This window comes from Oreochromis niloticus, linkage group LG8 (assembly GCF_001858045.2).
Source record: "Oreochromis niloticus isolate F11D_XX linkage group LG8, O_niloticus_UMD_NMBU, whole genome shotgun sequence".
NCBI lineage: Eukaryota > Metazoa > Chordata > Actinopteri > Cichliformes > Cichlidae > Oreochromis > Oreochromis niloticus.
Window position 1 is genome coordinate 4,000,398 of NC_031973.2, and position 23,865 is coordinate 4,024,262.

The window sequence follows — 23,865 nt, forward strand, 5'->3', positions numbered from 1 at the left end:
TGCGCATGTCTCCTCTGGTCCTCCATACACAGCAAGCAGACAGCTTTGTGTCATTAAAAAGTGAAACTAAACATAATCAGCTGATCAAATTATCGTTCCCACTCAACCAACATTACTGCTGCTTGAAGCAACGAAGCGATAAGAATGACGTCACACACGTAAGTCAGGTCCTGTTGCGGCTTGTTTGTAAACTCTGATACTTGTTGGCTTAGGGCAGGTTCATACATTTCAGTTCTGTAATGCTGCGGACTGACAAACACCACTTACAGGCCTTTAGATTAGATTGTTAGTTTTTTAAATTAATAGTTCATTAATTTTTCTGTTAAGTAAACTTTGTCCGAATTGTTCAGCAGGTGAATAAAGGACCAGTTTGCAAAGTAAATATGATGCATTTCCTGTGTAGGTGTGTTATAATCATGACCACACCTACGGCCGTCTGGGTGCCGTGGGAAGGCGCATTAGAGGACTGTCGCGCCCTGTCGGACGCATGTCTCCACGCTGAAGTTCAGCTGAAAGGAAAGGAAACACGTGTCTTTTGAAGACAAGAGGAAAAAGCATGAGCACGGATCGTGATGCTGGAGACTTAGAGCTGGATACCGTCTGTGGGACACCTGAAAATCCCACTAGTGATGAACCGCTCCAGAGTTTAGACCATCATCAGACTCATGAACAGGAGCTGGACCCGGTGCTGCTGTGGGTTCCCAGTGGGAGACGTCTAATCTCTGGTTTGGTGGGTCTCAATGTGGTGCTGCTGGGAACCGCTCTGGTGGTCGGCGAAAACTTCAACCCCGAGGGTCTGAGCCACCAGGAGCCTGAGGTGTTCCTGCTGGTGCTCATGGGGATCAGCCTGATCTGGATGTTCTGGTACCTGCTGTGGGCCAGAAGACATCCGGATATAAGCCCGCACAGAGACCACCACGCCGGGGGGGTCCCTGTCATCGGTAAGTTCCCCTGTTCGATCTTCGACTGACTGCTCACACGGTGCGTTTGGATTTTCTAACAGCGCTTTCATGTCGCAGTGGCCCTCCTGCTCTTTGCTGCCGTCAGCCTGCTGCTGTTCGTCTTCAGGGTCGGTTATTTGATGAGTACGAGGGAGTGTAAGCCCACTGCAACGCTGATTTCACCGTTCATGGAGGCTCCTTTTCTCACTCTGCAGGTAAAATCCGAAGGCAGGCTGGAGAACTGGTGCAAGTTGTTACTGAGAGTGCAGGAAAATGCTGCAGCTAAACAGAAAAAAAGTGCTTTTCTTTTCTGCACTTAGACCAATCAGTCATCTCATGAAATTAAATATTTTATTTCACTATCTGATTCAAAGATGTTCAAGTCATTTGATGAAGAGAAACTCAGTAAAAGGATCAAATTTCTAACATGAAAACCGAAGACTTTCTCATTTCTGTGGCCAACTGTAGGCAACACTGGTCAGCAGGCATCCTGCTGCAGGGATTATATCACCTGCACTTCAGCCAGTTTTACCTGTTGACTCCAAGAAAATGATGAGATTAGTCATGACATTCCAAATACTGGACGACTGGACAGCATTTAAAAAGCAAGTTTTCTCCAGAAAAAGTGAAGCCAAAATAAAGGAAGGCGTTTCTGTTGGTGCTTAAATCCGTGCGATGAGCAGGGATGGGTCGCTCGGGATATTCACGGGTCGAGTTTAGAAGCGCAGTGGTTTGGAAACTGCTCCGACGCGTGAGTCAAAACGACAACGTCACGTGACCTCGGCGTTTCGACAGGTGGATCAATGCCGGGGAGGTGCCCAGCGCATCCAGGGGGCACAGGAAGTCTGAATATTTAGTCAGATTATAAAGAAGTGTGTAAAAACGGTGCACAAACCACAGTTTTCAAGCTCATGATAGGCGGTGAAAAGTGGAGCTCATAAAAAGTGAAACATAACCTTGTGATGCACAGTTCTTTTGCAAAGTGAAAAAAGTACCTGGACTTTTTACTTAAGTAAACATTAAAATCCCTTTAAGCAGCGTAGCAGATCTCAGGTTGTATATCGAAACGCATTTAAAGTGACTGTACTCGTGAAATGACACTTCATGTACACGATAGGCAATTATTGGGCTGAATGTATGAATTTATTGATGTGCGTATATCTTTCATGTTGCAGCTGCTGATTTTTTTATTACTTTAATACTGTAATAATTGCACTCAGAATAAAAAGTGCATGGAAATACATAAATGAAGTACAAGTCTGGATTTTAAGGGGGGAAAAGTGATGAGGATATTTATTGGTTCGTTGTGAGTTACACTGAGTTGCTAAGCGCCTGAAAGAGCCTCGCGTATGTTAACAGAGGGGGAAAATAGTATTTACTGACAGTTGCAACTTGCTTTCTTTAACAATCTCAACGGTGTTCTTTCCTTGTTTGTTTCTAGGCAGATTTCTTACACAAATAATACATTATAGTTATTGGTGGTGTGGTATAAAATGCAGCTCTGTTTAGAAACGCGCAGAGCTTTTTCTTCTTGCCAAATTGTTTCACATTAATAGCGTTCTCAAGATTATTTATTCAGATTTATTTATTTTTAAGTCAAGAGGGACAGCAGAAACTGAGACGTATCAAATCACAGTTCTTTAAAGATTTTTTTCTTATATTTGCTAAAAAGGACTGGATTAAGTTTATGTAGGTTCAACAATGTAGAATTACAATCGCAAAAACCGATCACTTATTTATTTTCTTTATAAACCTGGATGACTAAATTGTCCTTAGATATTAGAACACAAAGCAACCACACAGAAACATCCAAAATGACTTTTGGGCACAGCTGCCTAAATACTTTGTATTTATTCGTGCTATTTTTGTCTGATATTAAAATGAGTTTGATCTGAAAGGTTTAAGTGTGACAAATATGCAACAAACGCAGAGATTACGAACTTCTCAATTAGATATTAAGACCTGAAACTGATGAAATGAATGATTAAAACTTGATCTCAGGTCCAACTTCAGGTGAACATTATGCTAATTTTCTCTTACATGCAGATGAACTTCCTTTTCTATCAGGAAAAAAAAAGAGAGAAGTGGGTTTAAGGCACTTCTGCCTTTAATGATTACTCTAAAGTTAAATCTATGTACTTTATGTGTAATTTACTGTGCAGTCACAGACTGTAGGAGACTGCAGCTGTTCCAGTGAGTGAGCAGATATTGCTAATAACCATCATCTAATTATTTCTGTGACCAGATCTATTCAGCTAATTTCTAGCTCCATATTTTCACTCTTGAGCTCTACTAGAGTAGCTTTGCATGATTTTGAGTTCAAAATAATCCTTATTATAAGGAAAGGCTTTTGGGTCCACTGAGGATTCTAGTAGAAGGATGCAGCTTTGACAGCAGGCATTTGAACCAAAAACCATTTTTTAATAATGCTAGTTATAAAACCGGTGTCTCAGATATCGCTTATTACTTATTTCATTAATGTCATCATGTTTAGTGACTAAATAAAGTGTGATAGAGAGGCTGCCACACTGGCAGTTAGGTACACATTAATGTTGTGAAACAGCAGAAACCAGTAATTGTCCTGGTAATTTTTATGAAATTAAAATTTTTTCTTTCATAATTTTGACTTTTTTTCCATAACTTTATTCATGGAAGAAAAAGTAACTGATTTTAACTCTCAACTCAAACCTTTAAGGGAGCCAAACTAAACTTTTCCCATTTTCTTTTGCTGTTCACTTTAAGTCAGGCGCTCTTCCTCGGGCTCATCTTTGTCCCTTTCACGTTAAGATTTCAGGTCATATGTCGGATGTTTTCTGTTACATAACTTCACCTTTCCTCTCCACCCTCCCTGACTTTAAAACAGACTTGTTGTCATTTCGGGTGTGTCCTTTTTGAATAACTGCACTTTTGTTCCTTTTGTAGACATATTTACTGTGGGCTCACTCCAAAGACTGCATTCACAAACACAAGATGATCACAAGGTGCACATTACTAAATTTAATGTATCATGCAATCATGCATCTTTTTTTTCATACACGTGTTACTTTGAGAAAGAGATTTCTAACTTCAGGTTTGCAGGTCTGGACTTATGATGATCCTCTCCACTGATCTACTGCTGTGGCTGAACGCCGTGACAGAGGACAACATCCACGAGGAGATCGAGCTGGGAAAACGAAACGGCCTCGCTGATGACGACACAATCCCACCTGGTGGGGACAGCTTGGAGTTAGCAGGTAGATACTGCAAGAAAGGCCACATTCACTCAGGATCCTAAGTTTGTATGGTTGAGCTCGTTTTATTCATTTATGACACACGACTTGCTAATGTAGCTGCAAGATGTATGCAAAGCTAAAAGGAATGTATTTAAAGTTCTCTTCCTTCCTGCAGGGAATTCAACCTGTCAGTGCAATGCGAGCGCAGCCTGCCTCGGCTTCAGGAAGGGCTTCGAAATCCTTTTTCCCTTCAATATAGAATACTACCTCATGGCAGGCTGCTTGATCTATGTGATGTGGAAGAACGTGGGCCGCATAACGGGTCCAGATCACCATGTCACTGAGAAGAAGACCCTATATATTGTGTGCACAGGTGGGATCACACTGGGCCTCGTGTTTGGGGGCCTGGTTCTCGCTGCAGGAGTGACTGCCTTCGTTCTCTATCAGGTCTATGTGAGACAGCCGGAGTTTCGCCTCACCGCCTTCTTCATATTTTATGGCTATCATCTAGTCGTCATGCCCATCATGTCTCTGTGCTCACTGGTCGGGCTAGTAGTCCAAAGGTTAGAGAGGAGGGCACGTGAAGTCGGGCCCAATCCCTCTCGTAGGCTGGATGTGGTCCTCCTGATGGCGGCGGCCCTGGGCCAGCTCGCTCTGTCCTACTTCTCCGTGGTGGCAGCTTTGGGCATAGGCACCAATGGCCCTCTGGGGGACCTGGATCTGTCCTACTCCCTCTTGAGTCTGCTGGAGCTCATCCTCCAGAACATCTTCATCATCGAAGGCCTCCACAGGCACCCACACCTCAGCATCAAGAAGAAGAAGAAGAAGAAGCAGATGAGCAGTATTTTCAAGGTATTCTTTTTTTTTTTCTTTGTATGGTAACATTTTTAATATTGTTATCTTGTCCTAAATAACCTTTTCTGAAATCTTTTCTAAAATGTCATCTTAGTTTCTGAAATATTGCAGTTTTATTGGTTTTCTGTCATGTTTTGGGATTACTTTTGCTGCTTTCTTTTGTATTTTCTAATTTTTGTTTTCTGTATTTTGCTTATTAATATGTTCTGAAATGGTTCTTTTTGTGCACCTCAGAGCTCCTGTACATTTTACTGATGTGTTGAGTCATTAAAATGTTTCATATATAAAAACTCTTTTACAGCTGAAGAAAAAAGCACAAGAGAACAAAAAGACAGATATTTCTCTACTGGAGGCCAAAATATCAGCGCCCCCTACTGTCCAGGAGCAGGAGGCGACAAAGCCCTGGGCCAAAAGAGTGAGACAAGAGATCTGCGCTTTCCTCATTCTCTCAAATATCATGGTACTCCTGTGTTTTATGAACCTGTTTTGAAAGAATATTTTAAAAATGTTCAGTATTTATATAACACGTAGATGTTCCCTCTTCTTTAGCTGTGGCTGATTCCTGCATTTGGAGTCCACCCGCAGTTCGAGAACGGCCTGGGAAAAGAGTTCTTCGGCTTCACCACTTGGTTTATTATGATGAATTTGGGTCAACCGCTCAGCGTCTTCTACAGGATGCACTCCGTGGCAGCTTTAACGGAGCTGCTCATCTCTGCATGACACGCACAGACTCCATCCCTGTTAGACTGCACAAAACCAAAAACTGATTACTGAACACATAATCCAACTCAAGAACAAGCTCACCCCCCCCATCATCAAACTTCATATTGTTTAAAATATGGAGATGACAGCACCTCTGAGTCTTCTGGCCTGTGCGTCCTCATATATATTTAAGGTTTTAAAGATCTTCTTTTTTCAAGTTTTAGGCAGATTTATTTATAGAGCAGCAGATTCAGGTCCACGGGATCTTTGACGAGATTCTTAAGATTTTTACCTTCCTGTCATCAGACATTGGAGCAGCAAGCACTCACATTTTTGGTAAAATAAATAAATGTCCTATAAAACTCACAAGTTTGCCAGATACTGTCATTTTTCCTTTTATTTTGAGGTTTTCCAACATTTACACATTCTTCATCTTTACATAAGTTGGCATTAAGAATTTTTAATAACAGTTCAGGTGTGAGGAAGATAAACCGGCAGCTCCTCTAAATCCTCTGGATCTCAAACAGTCTGATGTCGGTGTCGTACCAGATCGGAGGGTCAACATTACTGCAGGAAGAAGAAAAAATAAACAAAAAGCTAATAGATGAACACGTCCCGAAGAACACAGGCAGGTTTATTTACCGTAAGTAGATGACTCCCCAAATGTATGTGCGGAACCACATGGCTGTGCCGGCGTTGGCTTGGTACTTCCTGATGAGGATGGGATGGGGGACGGGCAGGAGGCCCACGAGTGTGCCGTGCTGCAGGAACTTGAGGATTTCGGACTCGTCAGTCAGACCCCTGAGCACGACAATAAACTGCATGACACTGCAAATAAGTCTAACGTCTAAGAATCAAAAGTAACTTGTATGTGAAAAATGCTGTTTTATTTATCAATATGTTTAATAAACTCTTATTTATACGGAGCATCAAAGTGAACCTGCTACACTCCTGCACGAGTCTGTTTCGAATCTGGAGTGTAACTTACATGTATATTCGTTGTATTAAATGTCATACAGACACTAAGTTTAGGTCATTTGCATTTAATTGATGTTTTTAAAGATTAGATGTAAAAGTGAAGCTTACAGGTCAAACAAAACAACTGCAGGCAGAAAGTAAAGCTTCACAATTCAACATTTACCCCCCACCAAGGAGCTTGCATGTTTTTGGTAGTGTTTGCATGTGTGCGTGTCATTCTGTCTCTAAACACGATTGCTTCAAAAATGTCGCATTCTGATAAAAACTGTAGAGCAAAAAAAGCTTTTTCAGCTTTTTTGGAAACTCTGGAGCTGCAGTGTATGATTCACAAAAAATTCCAGGTCACAGATGAAAACTTTGCATTAAGGCAGTTTAGTTCATTTCTTCCAACCCTGCCTGGTGCTGCTCATTAACTGATACAGACATTAGTTATCACATAATGCATCTTTCAGTTTAAAATCTGAGGGATTTCCTACTTGTCGATGCAAATCTTCTCCACCTGAGGAACCAGGACTTGGAGCAACCTCATGATCGTCTGTAGGGGAAGTTTGGCCTTCCATGAGGAGACCTGACGCCAGGTAAATGATGGAGGACGTCACATGACAGAAAATACACCCACGGAACAGAAGGTAGAAGGTAAATGTGAGCAGATGAAGGATTTGTTCTGACCCAGTCTGAGTTAGCGCTCCACGCAGCCGTCGATGAGATGCTCGACAGTCGACTCCTTGCTGACTCCGACTGCGTGCGGTTAACCTTACACCAAAAAAAACCAAAAAAACACTTTAACTGCAGAAAGAAGCAACTAAACTTCTGTGTGTGTGTGAGAGAGACGAGCCATCTGCTCACCTTGTGATCTCTCTCAGAGTTGGACTCGCTGTCGCTGGCTCCGGCTGCGATGCCGCTTTTAGTCGACGTGTGCGGCGAGTCCGAATGTGGCAGAGTGACCATCGTTCCATCCTGACTCACCTGAGACTTCTCTGTTATCTTATCGATTCCTACAACACACAACACAATCAACACTTTGCAAGGACTAATTTCACAGCGCAGCACCTAATGACATGCCGAAGGCCTTTAAAGGAACAGTTTGACGTTTTGGAAAATGCATATATTCACTTTTCTGCTAGAATTAAGTGAAGATGCTGACAATATTTTCATGTCTGACGTCAACCATAGAGATAGACTGGTAAAAGCTCCGAAGGTAAAGTTTGCATGTTCTCCCCGGGTACTCTGGCTTCCTCCCAAAGACATGCAGTTACTAGTGATTTGGAATGATGTATAGGTGTGAATGCGAGTGCGAACGGTTGTCCGACTCTCTGCTTTAGCCTTCCGACAGACTGGCGGTCTGTCCAGGGTGTACACCGCCTCTCGTCCTATGATAGCTGGGATAGGCTCCAGCCTCCTCGCGAGTATCAGACCACATGAAGATACACAATGCCGAGGCGTAGGGTCACCATTGCTCTGATGTGCTGCATGTTTTAAGTGCAAACAGGCAGTGTGCTGGTAGTCGTGCCTGACTGACTGTGCCGTGCTAGGGGGCAAAACATTGGCTCTTTTTTCCAACCATTAATACCGAAACTACAGTTTCAGGTTATAAAATTGAGCCCTGGACATCAACATGTAGAAGGGCAAAACACCCAGATGGAAAGTGTTGATTTTATCTACACTGGGGTTTTGTGACATTTTCATTTCTTTGTGGTTGTTTTGCATCTTTTTATGGTCATCTTTTGTCTCTTTGTAGTCATTTTATTTTTCTGTTGAAGTGTTTTTTTCTCAGTGAAAGAAGACAGAAAATAAGCAAAAGATTCAGTGAAATATCAAAATAAACCTTAACAATGGTAAAAATCCTCGTTATTTGAATGCACCTTTACTGGTTTGCAGTAATCTTACTTCCTACCTGGAGTGGCCTCCAAGCTGGCTTTGAGTGTGCCTGGCTCGGCGGGTACAGCAGGTCTGGAGCCCTCCATGGACTCATTCTCTACAGAGTTCGTTCTAGAGATTCCCGTCCTCTTCTTCTTTTGCAGGGCCCTCTGAATAGACGCCGTGTCGGACGGCAGGTTGGCCAGCTGGTGGAAGACGCTTCGCTTACGGATGATGGCGTACACCAGGTTGAAGTTACCTGTGAAAGGAGGGTTCAGATTTTCATGTGGGCAAAAGTAATGACCTGCAAACTGATGAGCCCGTGTCTGCGTTCTCACCATCAAACTGATACTGGATGATGTTGTTGCAGACCTCCAGCAGGAAGAAGACCAGGTGGTGGTTCTGGGGCGAGGAGAAGAGGAACCAGGGCGTGGAGAAGGCCTCCAGGAGGTGGAGCAGTTTGTTGGCTGCCACCATGGACAGGCTCTTCAGGTAAGGTGAAACTGTGGAATCACAAAAGGTCAGCCCAAGGCTCAAACAGCTGGTTTGCTCCTCCACCAGAGGGCAGCATTTGCACTGTAATACTCACTGTTCACTATGATGGTGAGCAAGCAGTCGAACAGAGGCTGGAGACGCTGGTGTCCGCTGGAGATGATTTTGTGGAAGATCTAAACATGACAAAGTACAAGGAACAAACTCAGTGGAGACTGAAAACAAAACTAAAAATGCTCAAGCTTCAAAAAACTAGTTTTCATTAAAAGATCAAACCACAAAAAATATCATGCCTGCCTTATAAAAATGCAAAAAACTATGATGTTCTGAGATCTTTAGGAGAACATTTAATTGAAAATGCAAGACCAGAATGTACATGACATTTAGTTACAATTAAAAAGAGGGGAAAAACGTTTTATTCCAGGTCAAATTAAAGTCTATTTATAATATAAAGTCACAAAATCAGATCAATCCAAGTTTTTGTTTTGTTTTTTGTGGTTGTTGATTTTCTCGTTTTTGCAGAAGTCTTTCTTTCTGCAATAATTTAATACCTGCTGCAGTAACAGGAACCATCCACAGATACTGGCAAAGCTTAACCTCCTAAGACCCAAACTCTTTCATGGCATGCATATTTTGATTTTATTTTTTGCTATTTGGGTTGATGGGGACCTGATGATACAAAAACAAAGAATTACCAGATTTTTTTTTACCTAATTTTTGTTTCTGAGAAAAATGAGATCCACATATGAGGACATTCGTTTTCAAATTTTGATAGAACAGGGGCAGTAAAATGTCCTCGTAAGTGGATATCAGGCCCTTGTAGAGAAAAATCTATCTCACAAATAAAAACAAGTGTGAGTGAATCTTATTATTCACTTATCACCAATTAAATATAATGTGATTGTGCATATACATCATCAACCAAGTTTGCTATTATTAGCTGATAACTGTATAAGAATCCTGCACACATCCATCTTTTATATCGAGTCTAGACCACAGATGTCAAACTCCAGTTCCTGAAGGCTGCCGTCCTGAAACTTTTCCATGCGTCCCTGCTGCAACACACCTGAATAAAATTAGTAGGTCATTAGCAAGACTCTAACGAACCTGACTGCCTGCTGAGGAGGCAGTTCAGCCACTTGATTCATGTTACAGACGCTCAGGAGTGAATGAACATGGTGCAATAGAAGTACATTTTTCCAAACACTTGGAAAAATGTACCGTGCTGCAGCAGTGCTGCAGCGGGGACACATGGAAGAGTTTCAGGACACCGGTCCCCGAGCACTGGAGTTTGCACCCCTGGTCTAGACACAAAACGGACCGCGTCTTTCTTGATCTGTTACAGAGGTTAAAACTTTCCTGACTGAAATGTCCAGTTAGTAGTTTTCAGTATTACCCAGAAAGCCAATAAAGGCGGGCATGTGTTATCAGGTGACCCAAGATTGCGTTCCATCCCTCGGTTTCTTTCTACCAAACACAGAATTTTCTGTCCTCATTCGTGGATAAATGAAAGAAACAGATTCTCTCATTTATTTCACGCTATAAGTTCTCACCACTATGAGCAGGTCGGCGTGGGTTCCTGTGAACACAGGAATGTCCATGGGCACACGGAGAGCGTACGGCTTGTTCAGACGGACGCCAAAGTTTCTTTCTCCGCTCAGCAGCAGCAGGATGAAGACACCGATGTGCATGAGGCCGAGCCGAGCTGCAGACACACACAGGCGAGCAATGACACTTTACACAGAATTATATTTAATGTTTCACACACGCGCGCACGCACGGAGACGTGACTCACACTGATCCGCTCGGGCATCGTTCAGGTAGAAGAGGATGGGAACCAACATGTCCAGCACGTCGCTGCTCTTAAGGACAAAGAAGAGGAATTTCTAAAACACAAAAACAACAAAATCAGGTTTGACTTGTTTGCTCCACTTCACTCCATCACACATACAACTGCATCAGTATTAGCTCGACTTCTAAACCTACAAAACATGTAATTCGTACATGATTTACTACGGTCACTGTTTGTCTTTTTATCACATCATTTAATTTAAGATTAAGTTATAGATGATTCACTTTATGCTAAACCCTTAACTAAGGCCATATTAAGAAATAACTGAGAATGATTCAAATTTTTCAATTATTCTTGTTTATTTTGAGAATAAAGTTTGTTTTGGTTTTTTTTTTACAAAAAGTGAAATTACTACTTCAAGATTAAAGTTGAAACAGTATTTTAGAAAATAAAATCCAAAAAATATTTTGAGTTAATTCTCGAACTACGACTACTTCAAAATTTATCTCAAAATTTCCACTTTACTCTCAAAATAAACACTAATCATAAAAAAGAAAACACACAACCATGATGGTGTTTATGTAATCAAAGCCTTCACCGGCAGGGGGCAGCATTTTACCACAGACTGTGTTGAAATGTTCTCATTTCTCCTGATTGTTTCCTTTTCCCCATTCTGCCATTTAAATACTATGTTTTGAATGAGGGGGGTACACGTGAGGGACACGCCTACGCTCGTTTATCTGTTTAGCAGTAAGAACTTCAGTCAGCATCAGTAATGTCCCATACAAACACACCGTCCTCTCCACATTTAGTCACTAGGACCTGGCCACCGTGGTTGCACATAGGCAGCTTTTTTTATTGATGAAATATTCCCATTTCCTGTGAATCCCCTGGCTTCCTGTTGCATTTCGTGCTCGCACCTTGTTGAAGTCGCAGAATTTCCAGAAGAGGATCAGCAGCTCCTGGTGGAACTGGATCTTCTTGGTGGATCGGGGCAGATAAGTCTGAATCAGGGGGTTGTTAAGCAGCCGAGCCAGACCTTTAAGGACAAAGCTCAAGTCCTGATGAACAAACAAAGAGAACACACACTCATAAACATCCCACAGGATCATGCTGTTAGCTGCTGAACGGCTGGCTGTTTCAGAGTACCTCCTCTCTGTGTATCCTGGAGAGATAATTCACAAACAGGTTGTCAGGTCCACCAGCCTGAAAAATAAATCAACATCAGTGTTTATTTTTTAAATCATAAACTAAAAAATATACTTGTATATATTAATTACTCACTGTATGTACCTCTTGCTCCTCCTCAGCTGAGGGGGATGTTGAGGGGTCCAGGGCCTGGAGGGCGGCGCTGGCGGCCGAGCCAGCCTCGTGCTCCAGGGTGACGATAAGGATCTGGACCGCCTGCTCCACCAGCTGCTCCCGGTAGTCTGAGAACAGCAGGTGGTTGTACGGGATGCCATAGCCCACGGGGTCGTAGGCACACACCACATTGAGCAGGGAGGTGAACAGAGGCAGGGCGTGTCTGTGAAAAACAGGTGGAGGTGAGTCTGCACAAGCTCAGCGAGGATGAATGAAAGGCTGCGGTGATGTAAACCCCCGCTCTGTATGGCAAATATCAGTGTACACAGACCTACAAACATTCCTTAAATCTACTCACTGACTTTAGTTTTTAAGACTACTAGGCTGAATTTACAGCTACAAAATTTTGGGGTTTTCAAATAAATGAAACGTCAAAACAGAGAAGCAGAGAGTGAAATTCAACAGGAGAGAAGTTCTCTCACTCTGTCTGGTGAGCTGTTGCCAGGTATAAAGTCACCTGTTCTCTGTGGAGCAGAAGAAGGAGATCCAGGGGTTGAGGACTTTGTTTTCAGGGGAAGGAGGAAGGTACATGGCTTCAGAGAAGCAGGTGAGGAGTAACTTCAGCAGCTCTGTCCTGGAGAGGGCGTTAGCACAGGATGGAGGGATGTTAGTAGGTGAATTCAGCCTGATACAAACTGAATTTGCGAGACAGCAGATGAATGATTATAATCAGGAATCTGTACTGATGTCTAATCTGGGGTCAATCATTTTGGAAGATTAAATTCAGCAGCACAGCTGTAATTATCACTGCATACAGGAAACAAACATTGTTTCGTCTATTAGTCTCTTGTGGATTTTCCCAAAGCAACGGCCTCTTTGGGGTGAGTGTGGATGCAGAGGTGGAGCTAAGACTGGTTGGATATGGATGTGACTGAATTCACTCAAACTGATTTACCCAAAATTTCGCAGCGAGACGCTCAGCTCGGCACATTAATTCTGATTACATTTCTTTTTGCATTAGTTCCACATGTGCAGGGGCCCAAATCAGTACTGATTACATACATGTAACCTCAGCCAACACTGCGATAACCAGCACTGAAAGGATGCTGCAGTCTCACCTGTTCAGGTCGTGGAGGTAGTTGAGAGGAGGTGCCTGAGCAAAGCCCACACCCGCCTCCCAGATGTACTCACAGCTGTCTATGGCTCGTATATCATCAGCTGTATCCTGCAGCAGAGACAACAGGTAAAAAATTCAGTGATCAGGGCCTGATTCACCTCCCGAAGGCCCCCAGAGCTGAACTGACGACAGGTTTGATAACTGATTATGAATTGACTTGAAGCTGAAAGTTCTCTGATATCAGCTTTGCAAACGTGACCTCTGCAGGAACGGTCGTTCTCGAGGCGGGGCCACAGAGGTCACTGAAAAGTGGAGCTTGACTTATAGGAATGTACTGTCTCGGTGTGTGTTTGTGATGCCAAGAGCTTCTCTCACACACTCAGCATTCCTCCCCCCTCCTCACATGTGGAGGGAGAGGCGGTGTGTGGAGTGTTGGCCTCATTTACTCACAGATGTGGATTCTTGTCCACAGCTGTAGCTGGAGGTCTAAACAGAGCTCCGGGACTGTGTTCACACCTACTTCTACCATGCAAGTCAACAAATGGACCAAGCTAAGCCCTCCGCTGACAATATCTGCATGTAACACCTCCGCAAAGATAACTACAGCTTTATGAATAGATGTGACAAGGTGCTACCGCTGTAAGTGAACTGACAGTGCCACGTACGCCACACAGCGAAATTCACTGGTGTCAAACGCCAACCGCATAGCCGCTCAGCACAAGTCACTTTACGAAAGGAAGTTATTTTAGACCTTTTAACCAAGTATGGGACGGGACCTACCCCAGACATCTGAAAGTGTAACAAAAAGGAAGCAGGTCACTGAAGCCTTTTATTCAGATGAGCATAGGATAGACACAGACTGTATGTGAAAGATGGACATAGCAGGCCTTACGTCACCATTGTTTAGTGTATGCACTGAGAGGCCTCGAGCTGAGCAATTTTGTCATCTCATTCTTCTTGAAATCAGACAGTGTGACCGAGGGACGCTCATTATACCGTAATGCAGCGGTCCCCAATCCCGGGGCCACGGGCCGGAGTCGTTTGGTACCGGGCCGCGAGAGCTGAGGCTCGGGTGTGAAGTTAACTCGGTTTCCCTGGGTCTTTTCCCGTGTTGTAGTTGTGTGTCTTATTTTGAAATAAATATTTACATGTTACCATAGCGACCAGAGAGCATTAAGGGGCAGAGAGGAGGATGTTACTCTCAATGTTGTTGGCGCATTTCAGGAGGACACTGCTAATAAAGTTACACAATTACACAGTGAATTTGGGTTTATTATTATATTTACAGAATCCCAGAGTTTCTGTCTCGGTCGTATGATTTTATTTTGTTGTATTTATCCGCGACACCTTAAAGCCGGTCAGTGGCACAAAAAAGTTTGGGGACTGCTGCTGTAATGCATACCTTCCTTTATCGTCTTCATTTATTCTAAATGGAAACACAATAAAAAAATAAAACAAAACATGAAGTTTTAATAAATAAAGCTTAAAACCCATAATGGAAACCATCAACTCATTAGGAAAGTGTTTACTTAGGTCACAAGACAAGCGAGCTTTCTGCACGAGTACATTTACGAGCTGCGCAGTGTTCCCCGTGTTGAGATTTTATGTTTTAGCCGCTCGTGTCACACAGGAGGGTCTGTAGATGCCAGCAGGGGGAAGTTAATACATATTTTCTTAGGTCAACAAAGACAGCTTTTGACCTCTGCATCACTAAATCTGTACCAGGAAGTGAAAGCTGAAATTCAAGGCCCAAATGAGGTTTCCCTCCAGCCATGTGTTTCTTTGTGCACACGCCTGCTTCATGCCTCAGAGGTCACCGGGGCAGGTGGGAACAAACAGCAGCTGCTGGCTATTTTCCACCTTCTCCTGCACAATTTTCCTGATTTTAACATTTCGTTGTGAGGTGGCGAGGAGTAAGGAGTCATCTGATGAGATCACCTCCCAGTCTCTCAAATGTCTGAGTGTTTGCTGAGCACAATAAAGACGTTTCCACCCTTTCCAAACATGGCCCCTCTCCTCGCGTCGCACAGAGTCACTCATTAACTTGAGCTACCGCCCGAGAAGGTTGTGTAAAGAGATAACGGCGCTGAGAGGTGCTGCCACAGGAGCAAATAACAGGCTTACTTCTTTTATATGAGCTGTAAAGTGCTGACACGGCTGTAGATTCAGAGCTAAAACAAAGCAAACACCGCTCTGTGTTTTCCTTCAAACCACAGCTCTGGAAGGCATAACTCCAAACCACCTTCAAGTCAATATTTTTACATGTCTAATCTTTATCTACCTGAACTTTGTGTTTTCAGTGCTAATTAGCCAATACCATGCTAAGACCCTAAGCTCAGAAATTAAATAGACAAGAGACAAAAACCCAGCAATCAAACAACCCTCTATGAGCAAGCACTTGGTGACAGTGAGAAGGAAAAACGCCTTTTCAACAGGAAAAATCATAGGGCAGAACCAGGCTTACGGAGAGGCAGCTGTGACCAGTTACATAATGAGTGAGGCTACTTCAATGATTTGCTTGGTTAGTGCTGCTGGGGCTTTGCAGACTCACCGGGCTGTTCTTCTTGTGGCTCTGGATGGTGAAATCGGGACAGAAGAGCAGGTCAGCGATGGCCAGCAGCAGGGATTCAGCCAGAGGCCGACCTTCGTCATCAGCATCGTGGTCCAAGTGCTGGAATGAGAAGAGCTCAGGCTGTGACTTTTATGGCACTTTTATTGTGTCGTTGCTGGTAAGTCGATTTGTTGTCTTTGTGCTGCTCTGGATCCATTTCAGAGTTGGTTTGTGTGTAATTTGAGTCCCAATTTGTTGCTTTAAATGACAGACTGTATATACAAAGTTGCTTGTAGCGTAAAGCCAATGATCCATCATCTTAAGCAGCTCCTTCAGTGGCAGACTGCGGCACCCACGGTGTGGGACGGAGAGATTTCCTCCCCACTGCTGTCAGACTCCACAACAAAGACTTCAACTGATCTAACACACACATCCACACATGTGCAATAACACTAAGTGCAATACTCTTTTTCTGAAAAAGTTGTATTTTTTACTCAGTTGTATAAAGCATTTGCATTCTATTTTTATCCTATTGTATATTTTATTCTATTTATTCTACTGTGTATAGTATTTTATTTTATTTTATTCTATTCTTTACAGTTGTGTACAGTATTCTTATTTCTATTCTATTCTATTCTATTCTATTCTATTCTAATTTTGCTATGTAACTTTTGCACTGTCCACTTCCTGCTGTGACAAAACAAATTTCCCATGTGTGGGACCTTAAAGGTTATCTTATCTTATCTTAAACTTGATTCCTAATTATGGCCAGCAGGGGGCGACTCCTCCGGTCAAGTCCAGTTCTATAGAAATCTTTGGGAAAATTGCCCTCGATTCCTTTGCTTTTTCAACTTAGCGATTTATTTCCTGATGACTTTACAGGGTTAGTTGCTAGCTTTACATTTTATTAACTACAGCACAATGATTATCTTTGAAATTATGGTCCCCATAAGCACAGGACAGTAAAGCTTTTCTGTGTGACTGACAAAAAAGGTCAGATTTTTTTGTTTATTTGGTGGACAAAACAGCTTCTAAAAATGTGCTTTTTTCTGTCATTTCTTGGGTTAAAAGATGAGTACTGCTATTCACTGACTCAAGTCACTGGCTGGCTCAGCAGGATCCCTGGACATGGAGGGAACACCTGTAGTGTACCTGCTGTCACTTTAAAAAGCATGCATAATGGACATAACCCAAATAAACCAAAAGTCATTCTTATTACGTCTCATTTTGTGTCCTGCAAAGATGAATTATTTTTCCCCTTCTATTTATACTTTATTCAAGGCTAAGCTACCCTGCTGCTGGTTTAAGCTTCATGTTGAGCAAACAGCCAAGAAAATGATGGATGGGTCATCACATTTAACTCTAAACCACATACACAAATTTTTCCAAACACTGTCCACTTGTATCTTTCAACAGCATAAATCTATAATCAAATATAAGAGCTCAACCATCCATTAGCCACACAGAGTTGTTTCATTCATACAATACAAAGTAATCACCCTGCTCTAACCTGCAGCTGCTCTGCACTTTATTTCAGTCCCCCACTTTCATTAAGAGACATTCAATCCCTTCTAAATTCAACCGCTGGCCAGAAAGAGCAGGAGACACAATATGGGCAGTGTTTGGACTGCGGTCCCCTGCCGACCGGGTAACCAGAGACCCAGCAGCCCTAGGTGGGAAACAGGGGGAGAGCAGGGAGAGGAGGGATTTGGACAGACACGTCAAAGCATCAGCAATCTCATCTCACACTGCAGAGTCTGTTCTGAAAATCAGATGGAACCATCGCTTTGAACCGGCGCAGATTATTAAGGGTGGAGGTATCAGAGAGGCTCAAGTCCTCAGATATCCGCAGAGCCGACAGATTAAACCTAACAAACTGTCTGCAAGCTAACAGATTTCCTCCAACTGCTTTTCCTGAGATGTGGCAGGAGTTCTTAAATAAGTTTCTCCCTTTCCCCTCCTCTTCCTCTTCCTCATTTGCAAAGATCAGTTTTATGAACTATAGATTCTGACTTTTCTGTCTCTACTTTTGATTGAAAAGTTACTAAAAGTATTTAATCAGCTACCAATGGAAACAACTAATACCTGTAAAACATATAAATATCATATTTCAATGATATGTGACAATAAAGCTGCAAATATTTGGTGTTTTTACTTGGAATAAATGAAATCAAATGGCCAGTATAGGTAAGACTAAAACAGCCACGTAGATGAATACATTAAAAGACGTCAGCGCCGTACCCCCGCTCTGCCAGGGATGGTGGACCAGAAGAAGCCCCTCCAGTCTGCGTCCTCGAAGATGTAGGGCAGGATGCGGGTGAGCAGGCGAGTGCAGTTCAACACAGTCTGGCGCTCCTTCTCCGAGGGGCAGCCGGAGTCTGCTCCCCGGACCAGCCTCTCCACCGCCTGGGAAAAAACCAACACAAGTATCGTGCAAATATGAGATGAAATAACCAAGACAGAAAAAAGTATGCTCTTATTTATTCACCCGAGGTGCCTGTTTTACCTGTCAATCATGATTTTATTTAAAGGCCAAAAAAGTGTTGGAAAATTCTATTTTCACCAGGGGACTGAACCATCAAGCTTCTGATGAGTGAGTGGACTCATTAGCTTGAGCGTTGTTGTTATTACAGCGACTCATTCTTCTAAACTCTACGTGACTTCATCGTACTTGTAGGTGTAAAACTACGTCAGCAAATTGGGTTTGGACCCCAACCCCAATCAGTGTGACCATCATGCATGACAAATAAATGCATAAAATCTTCAAGAGCAAGATGTGACCAGCTAGTCTTTGTAGCTGCACTAAAATACATTAATATTCGCAGCTGTTTCTGTCCAGCAGCTACTTCTTTCAGCTTATAGTGAAAAGCATGGGCTGTTCCACATGAACCAAATAAAACCTCAGGAGTTTTTACAAGCACATCTTTTTGTCACAGGACCTTCACCCAGTCACCTTAGCAGCTCTCTGCCCTTTAAAACCTTAAACTACCAAATAATCTTCAGTTTATATAAATGGTGTTTGACCTTTGCCATCAAACTGTGGGAACAACAAACAGCTGCATTCCTTTGTGTTCCGAGTGTATCCAGGATGGACAAAAGCTGCTCTAAAGCAACGTACAGAAGTCCTCGGAGCTGGTGGCAATAATATCAGACAGAAGACGTCCTATAAAGCCTTAAACATGTGAGAGAGGGCCGACACAGGGCAGTAAGTCTGAGCAAAACTCTAAACTGACTCAGAAACAAGAAGATTACACCCTTAGTCCTGATACTGAGTCATGCTTGACTTTTTCAAATGCCCAGTCCTGAGGACGTCAGGTTACCTTGTAGCAGAGGGTTGCCAGGTTTGACGGAGACTCCTCTCTGACGGCTCTGATCTCTGCCGCCGGAACCAGAGCGAAAACATCCTGAACCGTGGTGGAGGAGTCGACCCAGAACTGATCCCAGAACACGTCGTCTGAGGCTTCGACGGGCTGCAGGAGAGGAAACGCACACAAACATCAGTGTGTGTGTGTGTGTGTGTTCGACATGATGAGAAAACCACCACTGCAGCTATGACTCTGTGACTTATCTGCTGCTAAACACATCAAATGAAAACAGTATGCAACATTCATTTCATTATGACTGTGTTGATGAGAAGGTACGATCTTTCCTTTTTGTTTCATGGCCCACAGAAAACATAACCAAAGATCAACAAGCTTATCCAAATTATTCACATACAGCAGCACATTTAATTCTCTGTCAAGCAACTGAATGAATTAACATCATTTCCATTATTGATAACTTTGCTGATTTGTGTTTTTTTTCCTTTTCCAATAACTAATTAATCATTCCAGAGTTAAATATAAAGAGCTGCACATAAAAGGATCTCAAACGCTTTGAGTCACCCTTCATTTCTTCATGTTTTCCACAGGAAATAGGAGCAGTGACCTATGGAAACATCGGTATAAGAGGCAAAAACAGAGTTTGTACAATTCTGAGCTTGAAAGTAAATATTTGCTGTTACTGCCTTTATTCTTCAGCACAGCCTGAACTCTCTGAGGCAGATTTCCGTAATTTATTTCAGGAACAGCTCTCTAAGCCTCTTGCATCCCAAAAGCTCTTCTGTGGATGTTGTCTGCCTTTTGTTCCATCCTCTGTCAAGTTTTCCAAGCTCTGGGGAGGCTACTCCATCACTGATAGTCTAGCCAATCAGAATGTACTTTTCTGTGTTCATAATCTCATTAATTCTCAGTTGTCAGTGTACAACACCACAGAGGGATGTAGCTGATGAGCTGTAGCATGAAGCTATGGGACAGAGTTGTTGAAGCTAGGTTAAGAAGAGAGGTGACGATCAGTGAGCAGCAGTAATGCTGAGAAAGAGCGCTGCAGAGTGCGCTTCGAGAGTATTGATGGAGAAGTAAACAGAAGGTCACAAGGAGCTAGACTGTGTCTTTGTGGATCAGAGAAAGAATAAGAATAAGCGAGGAACTGTGGTGCTGAATGAGGAAGTCATGTGAGACAGCGGTGAGGTGTGCTGGAGGAGCGAGAGGTGGGATCGAGGTGGGATGACATCATGGATGTGCTCTGAGCCCCAGGCTGACAGACAGGTCAGGCAGGAGTGTCTGTGGACTCTGATGTCTAAGCAAACAATCGACTAATCAGACAAAGTAAGTTCTTTAAAGATCTCTTTCGGTCTGACCAATACTGAAAAATAAAGACAATGCAGGTTTAACCCAGGATAAATATACTTGAAAATTGATTCTGATTTGTCGAGTTCAGCTAATCAACCAATCACTTCTGCTTCGAACACAAGAATCCATATGAGCCCATAAACACACAGATTCCAGCTTTACCAGCAGCTGACCTAACATCTGTTTCACGCTACAACAAACCACTACCCACACACCACCTGGAGCAGTTTCGATCACTCGACCAATCGATTAACGTTGCAGCTGTCCCGTCCAGCCCTGTTACCTTTAAACACACCTGTCAGCCAGAGAAACAACTGCTGGCCAAAAACTGACGCAGTCTTTAATATTTCCATCTGCACATTAAAGCCGTTTAAGGATCACGTCACAGACAAAGTCAAAAATGACAGTTTGGAGTCCCTCAAACTGCATAAGAAAAAGAAAAAAAATCCGTATTCTGAGAGGCAAGCTTCCTTTCTGTTTAAAAATCCTCGTTTATGAAATAACTCCAATGATTTTTTCAGGTTTTTCTCTCCACTTTGTGTGACGTACGCTGCCATCTGGCACTCCAACTTTATCTCCACATCTCCACTAACGCTAAAAGTCAAACGCTCAGCGGAAATTTCCTCATGTCACCTTTAAAAGAAAACAAACCCCGACCTGAGTTTTGGTTGTCAGCTGGACCACCGCTTTCCTGAAGTTAAGTTTGCTGTCTGCGTTTCCCATTTTTCTGTCTCCAACCACCTGCTGCCTGCCTGGATCCACAGGGAGGATAATCTGCCTCATCCACAGCGCTGTGCGGCCGCTGCGTTCAGGTGCTGCTCGGAAAACTCAGGCTCATGCTGCTTCCAGCGTAACAGTTCTTACGTTGTGATTGTGTTTAATTCAAACACACGTTTCATTATTTGTTTGTACTAAAAACAAGTATGAATATTTGTGAAAATAAATGATACGTAAATGGGAGGAAGCTAAAGCCACGTATAAAGCCCCCTCAAAGAAACCCACGGACGATAAAGTGGAATAGTGCAATATGGATTTTATTTTTGTTCTACAATTTCATGGAAAATGTCCAAATATTTAGTAAACCTCCCAAAAAGAAAACTTTTTGTAGGACAGACACGAGAATACGAACTCTTTTAAAAGCCCTTTCAAAATTAAAAAATGAATAAAATAATTTACTTTATAAATTATTTAAAAAAATAAATAAAATAATAATGAAAGGTTTTGTGGTTAAACACTAAGAGAATTGGAAATGTGAAATATGGAAATTATCCAAGTATCTACGAATGCATTACAAGCACGCTAGCTAAAAAATAAAATGCCACCAAACAAGTAAACAAACAAATAAATAAATTCATTGTAAACGAATTAAAGGCACATTAATAATACCAAATAAACAATAAGGGTTTTATATGCTAACAAATATAAATAGAGATATACGCAGATAAAATAAGAGAAAACCAACGGAATATCACAAAATAAAATAAAAGCTATTCAACAACATTTAACAGATAAAACATGTAAAACCATCCTGGAAAAAAAATCCATATTTAAAATTTTATCAATCCAATTATTGTTTATTATTATTATTTATTAATAAAAATCAGATTTTTTTTAAATTAATAGAATCGTTAATTAGCTCCTCTGTCTCAATAAGAGTTGTAGCGATTACCTCGAGTCCGTGAAGGCAACATCAGACCAACAGGATCCAAACGAGGCGACTTCCGGGATCCTAATGCACATATTTGCTTTCGTGCTTTTCTCATTCTTCTTCAGTTTGCTTTCGTTTACATACCAGGAGGATTCAAGAGATCACTGAAAATACGTCATCGTGACGCCACAGTCACCTGCCTGTTCATGTCACCTGAAGGCAGGAAAGTGATGCTCGTTAACGTGCACCGTTAGCGCACACAGAGCCCCTTCAGGTCCAATCAGAATAAATGAGCTCTGGCGTTTATGGAGCAACAGCGACATCCAGTGACTTCAATGCAAAGACAGGCCAATTACATACAATTAATGCCAGTACTGTTTATATTTATCGAGTTATGTTTACCTAAAGTTTAAAAACATATGATTACATTTCATAGCAAAAATGCGTACATATTTATTTGTAAAAAAAAAAATTGCTTCTGCGCAAATACATATGTTATTTTAACTTATATACTTTAAGGAAGCTGTGACATTTCACACATGAAGTCAATGCTGTAAATGACTCAGTGACAAACTAGCTCAAGGCCACTTTAGTTGTGTATGATCCAGTTTTACAGCTCGGTACAGAGCCCGCCACTGTTTTTGGTAAATGGACTGGTTCTTATATAGCGCTTTTCTGCTCTCCCGGAGTTCTCAAAGCGCTCTATACAACATGCCACATTCACCCAATCACACGATTCTCTCAAGCACTTACTCTAAACTGATGAGTGCCTCGTAGCTACAGTGAAACATATGTAAATCACTTTGCAATGCTGGTACTCAAGCAAAATCTGGTGCTATCACCTTATTTTAAATTGAGATACAGCACTGTGAAATCTGACTTTGCAATAACAGGTGTCGCCCCCTGCTGGGCCTTAGAAGTAATGTAGGTTTAAGTATTTAACTTTGTAACATGGGGCGAATTTGGACATTTTCTAGTTTCAGGTCTTGCTAAAAACAGCAGGTCTGTTGTCTGCAAGTAGATTGAAAAGAGACAACAACATAAAAACTATAAAACACGACCTGTTCGGCCAATGAACCACAAATTCGTAGTCTTCAGGAACAGTTCGGCAGGCTTCTTGAAGGACATTCAAAGCTCTTCTTGGGACGTTGGTGGTTTTTGTTAATTATCCCATCAAGCTCTAAAACACCACTGGCTGAAATGCAGACTCAAACCATGACAGAGTCTGCACCGTGTTGTACAGATTTCACACTGTTGTACCTCTCTCCTGACCTCGTCCTTACAAATTTTCTTACATTTTTTACATTTTTACAAATCCTTACATTTTTTTATGAACCAAAAAATGTCAAATTTGGATTCATAACTCCATAAAACCTGCTGCTACGGGTTTCAGTCCAGTTCTTGTGTAGTTTGGCATACGTCAGCCTTTTTCTCCCTGTTTTCGTTCCTTGGAAGCAAAATGTAAAGAAATGAGTGTTGACTCAAGACTTTAGCACAGCACTGTATACACATATATACATTTTTGTGTCAGACCACACCCACTAAAATCCCCCAAACCATTTCTTGGTACATCAGTAGTGTGAGTTTCCCAACAGATTATGCTGTGTGGAATCAAACACGCGGCAGAAATGTGATATTCAGACAAATATGAACATGTTTTATGTAATCACTCATCCTGATTCATTTAAATCCAATTATAGTTACATTCAGCATGTAAACACCTGCAGTTCCAGAGTGGCTGACATACC

At 42.2% G+C, this 23,865-nt stretch overlaps 2 protein-coding genes across 4 annotated transcripts; one reads left to right on the forward strand and one right to left on the reverse strand.

Annotated features, from left to right (window-relative positions):
• The first annotated feature begins 413 nt into the window (after positions 1-413).
• LOC102081765 (proton channel OTOP3) lies at positions 414-6,076 on the forward strand. The gene is made up of 7 exons (XM_005453693.4): positions 414-941; positions 1,020-1,156; positions 3,864-3,922; positions 4,020-4,174; positions 4,329-5,005; positions 5,310-5,468; positions 5,558-6,076. Exons 1-7 carry the CDS (start codon positions 557-559, stop codon positions 5,726-5,728), a joined length of 1,743 nt encoding a protein of 580 aa, XP_005453750.1. The 5' UTR covers positions 414-556; the 3' UTR covers positions 5,729-6,076.
• A 13-nt stretch (positions 6,077-6,089) lies between these two features.
• On the reverse strand, positions 6,090-21,303 carry hid1b (HID1 domain containing b). Of its 3 annotated transcripts, none has more exons than XM_013273423.2 (19): positions 21,127-21,302; positions 19,120-19,269; positions 18,041-18,205; positions 15,800-15,919; positions 13,250-13,356; positions 12,649-12,765; positions 12,114-12,354; positions 11,979-12,035; positions 11,750-11,890; positions 10,833-10,923; positions 10,591-10,742; positions 9,135-9,213; positions 8,884-9,048; positions 8,583-8,804; positions 7,535-7,683; positions 7,358-7,441; positions 7,165-7,256; positions 6,353-6,511; positions 6,090-6,277 (listed from the first exon to the last, which is right to left on the reverse strand). In XM_013273423.2, the coding sequence occupies exons 1-19, from the start codon at positions 21,250-21,252 to the stop codon at positions 6,214-6,216; spliced, it is 2,481 nt and encodes an 826-aa protein (XP_013128877.1). In that variant the 5' UTR covers positions 21,253-21,302; the 3' UTR covers positions 6,090-6,213. The 3 variants fall into 3 exon arrangements, with proteins under 3 accessions (XP_013128877.1, XP_003448682.2, XP_013128878.1); XM_003448634.4 differs by having other exon boundaries at positions 12,123-12,354; positions 21,127-21,301; XM_013273424.3 differs by lacking the exon at positions 6,090-6,277 and having other exon boundaries at positions 6,374-6,528; positions 21,127-21,303.
• Positions 21,304-23,865: the final 2,562 nt, after the last annotated feature.

Coding starts and splice junctions, on each gene's coding strand:
- hid1b (XM_013273423.2), bottom strand. CDS start 21,252: ATGAGGCAGATTATCCTCCCTGTGGATCCAGGCAGGCAGCAGGTGGTT. Junction 15,920..18,040: donor CCATCCCTGGCAGAGCGGGG/GTACGGCGCTGA, acceptor TTCTCATTCCAG/CACTTGGACCACGATGCTGA. Junction 12,355..12,648: donor TTCTGCTCCACAGAGAACAG/GTGACTTTATAC, acceptor TGTTTTTCACAG/ACACGCCCTGCCTCTGTTCA.
- LOC102081765 (XM_005453693.4), top strand. CDS start 557: ATGAGCACGGATCGTGATGCTGGAGACTTAGAGCTGGATACCGTCTGT. Junction 1,157..3,863: donor CTCCTTTTCTCACTCTGCAG/GTAAAATCCGAA, acceptor TTCCTTTTGTAG/ACATATTTACTGTGGGCTCA. Junction 3,923..4,019: donor AAACACAAGATGATCACAAG/GTGCACATTACT, acceptor TCAGGTTTGCAG/GTCTGGACTTATGATGATCC.